This window comes from Rhagoletis zephyria, unplaced genomic scaffold (assembly GCF_001687245.7).
Source record: "Rhagoletis zephyria isolate East Lansing unplaced genomic scaffold, Rhagoletis_zephyria_1.1 Rzeph_scaffold_15874, whole genome shotgun sequence".
Classification (NCBI taxonomy): Eukaryota; Metazoa; Arthropoda; class Insecta; order Diptera; family Tephritidae; genus Rhagoletis; species Rhagoletis zephyria.
Genome location: NW_016172940.1, coordinates 11,264 through 12,468, shown reverse-complemented (window position 1 = coordinate 12,468; position 1,205 = coordinate 11,264). Strand labels below are relative to the sequence as shown.

Here is a 1,205-nt window from a genome sequence, read left to right as displayed (position 1 = left end):
AGTCCAGGCATACAAGGTTAGTAAACATTGTTTTGAAAAATACGTCTTTAAATTTTTTTACATCACTTAATTTTTTCTAGGCGAACCTGGTCTTCAAGGTCCGCAAGGTGAACGGGGCTATCCTGGTCTTCCTGGTATGCAGGGACCACAAGGTGAGACGGGACCTCGGGGGCTGGAGGGCCAAAGGGGTGATCGTGGCGAAGATGGCGTAGGTCATCCAGGCCAAATGGGTCCACCTGGCCCACAAGGACCTGAAGGTCGTTGCGTGGATGGTTTGCCCGGTAGACCCGGTGAACCTGGCGTGCCCGGTGCACCAGGCGAACCAGGCGGTCATGGACCACCTGGACAGCCAGGCGTGTGCCCGGACTGCAATGCTTATCAAGCAGCATATGCCTACCCACTGTTGCTTGCGCAGCAGCAACAGAATAATAAAGGTCCACCGAATTACTACAATAAAGGACCACCAGTGAATTATTATAATAAGGGTTAATATGCAGAAATTCGTTTGATGTTTTTTTTTTTATAAATGCGTGTTTAAAACGTGTAATAAAATTAAACGGGTTTTTTTGGAATTTTTAATGTGAGTATGATTTGAGTTTTAGAATAAACCCGACTACATATATAAATTTAAGTTTTCTGAAGACCAAAGAGTAATACAAATCTCGAGGAAAGCTAGAAAGTCGTTTGGTTGTCAAAGTAATGAGATATTGACACTATATTTTTTCACAGCGGAAGTTCACTCCAGAGACATTTTATGAGCACATCTGCGGCATAGGAAAAGAGATCTTAGGCTCTAAGTTTCTCTATTTCGCAGCGGTAGTAACAAATGGCAAAGTTTGCATTTTATGACTTCGGTAAGCCTTTGAAACCCCATCGGGAAAGCATTAAGACCTTCACTGGTACTATGCTTACGCCTGTGGCTTACCTAACGTCGCTTTCAACGGTTTTCGGCTTTCGGCTTTAACTCAACGTAAAAGTAGCTTTCGAAATGCACCGCAACTTCCGAGATGTAGTAAAAGACGATTTCGTCTCCTCCCTGTTAGAACCTCCCTAGGGAAGTGCCCGCGTTCGAAGTCGACTTTGATGTCAATGGAAGACTGTTTTATGGTTTGTTTATTCATGTTGATTGGGTTTCCACCCAGATCCGATATCTAAACCCGAAAGCATTGTCGCCTTCATAAGGTCCCACGGTTATCTATGGAATT

The 1,205-nt window shown here is 44.1% G+C and overlaps 1 protein-coding gene across 1 annotated transcript; it reads left to right on the top strand.

The window, feature by feature from the left end:
* The first annotated feature begins 10 nt into the window (after window positions 1–10).
* LOC108379216 (cuticle collagen 3A3-like) lies at window positions 11–821 on the top strand. Its single transcript, XM_017635544.1, has 2 exons — window positions 11–16; window positions 81–821. The coding sequence occupies exon 2, from the start codon at window positions 137–139 to the stop codon at window positions 488–490; it is 354 nt and encodes a 117-aa protein (XP_017491033.1). The 5' UTR covers window positions 11–16; window positions 81–136; the 3' UTR covers window positions 491–821.
* The last annotated feature ends 384 nt before the right edge of the window (window positions 822–1,205 follow it).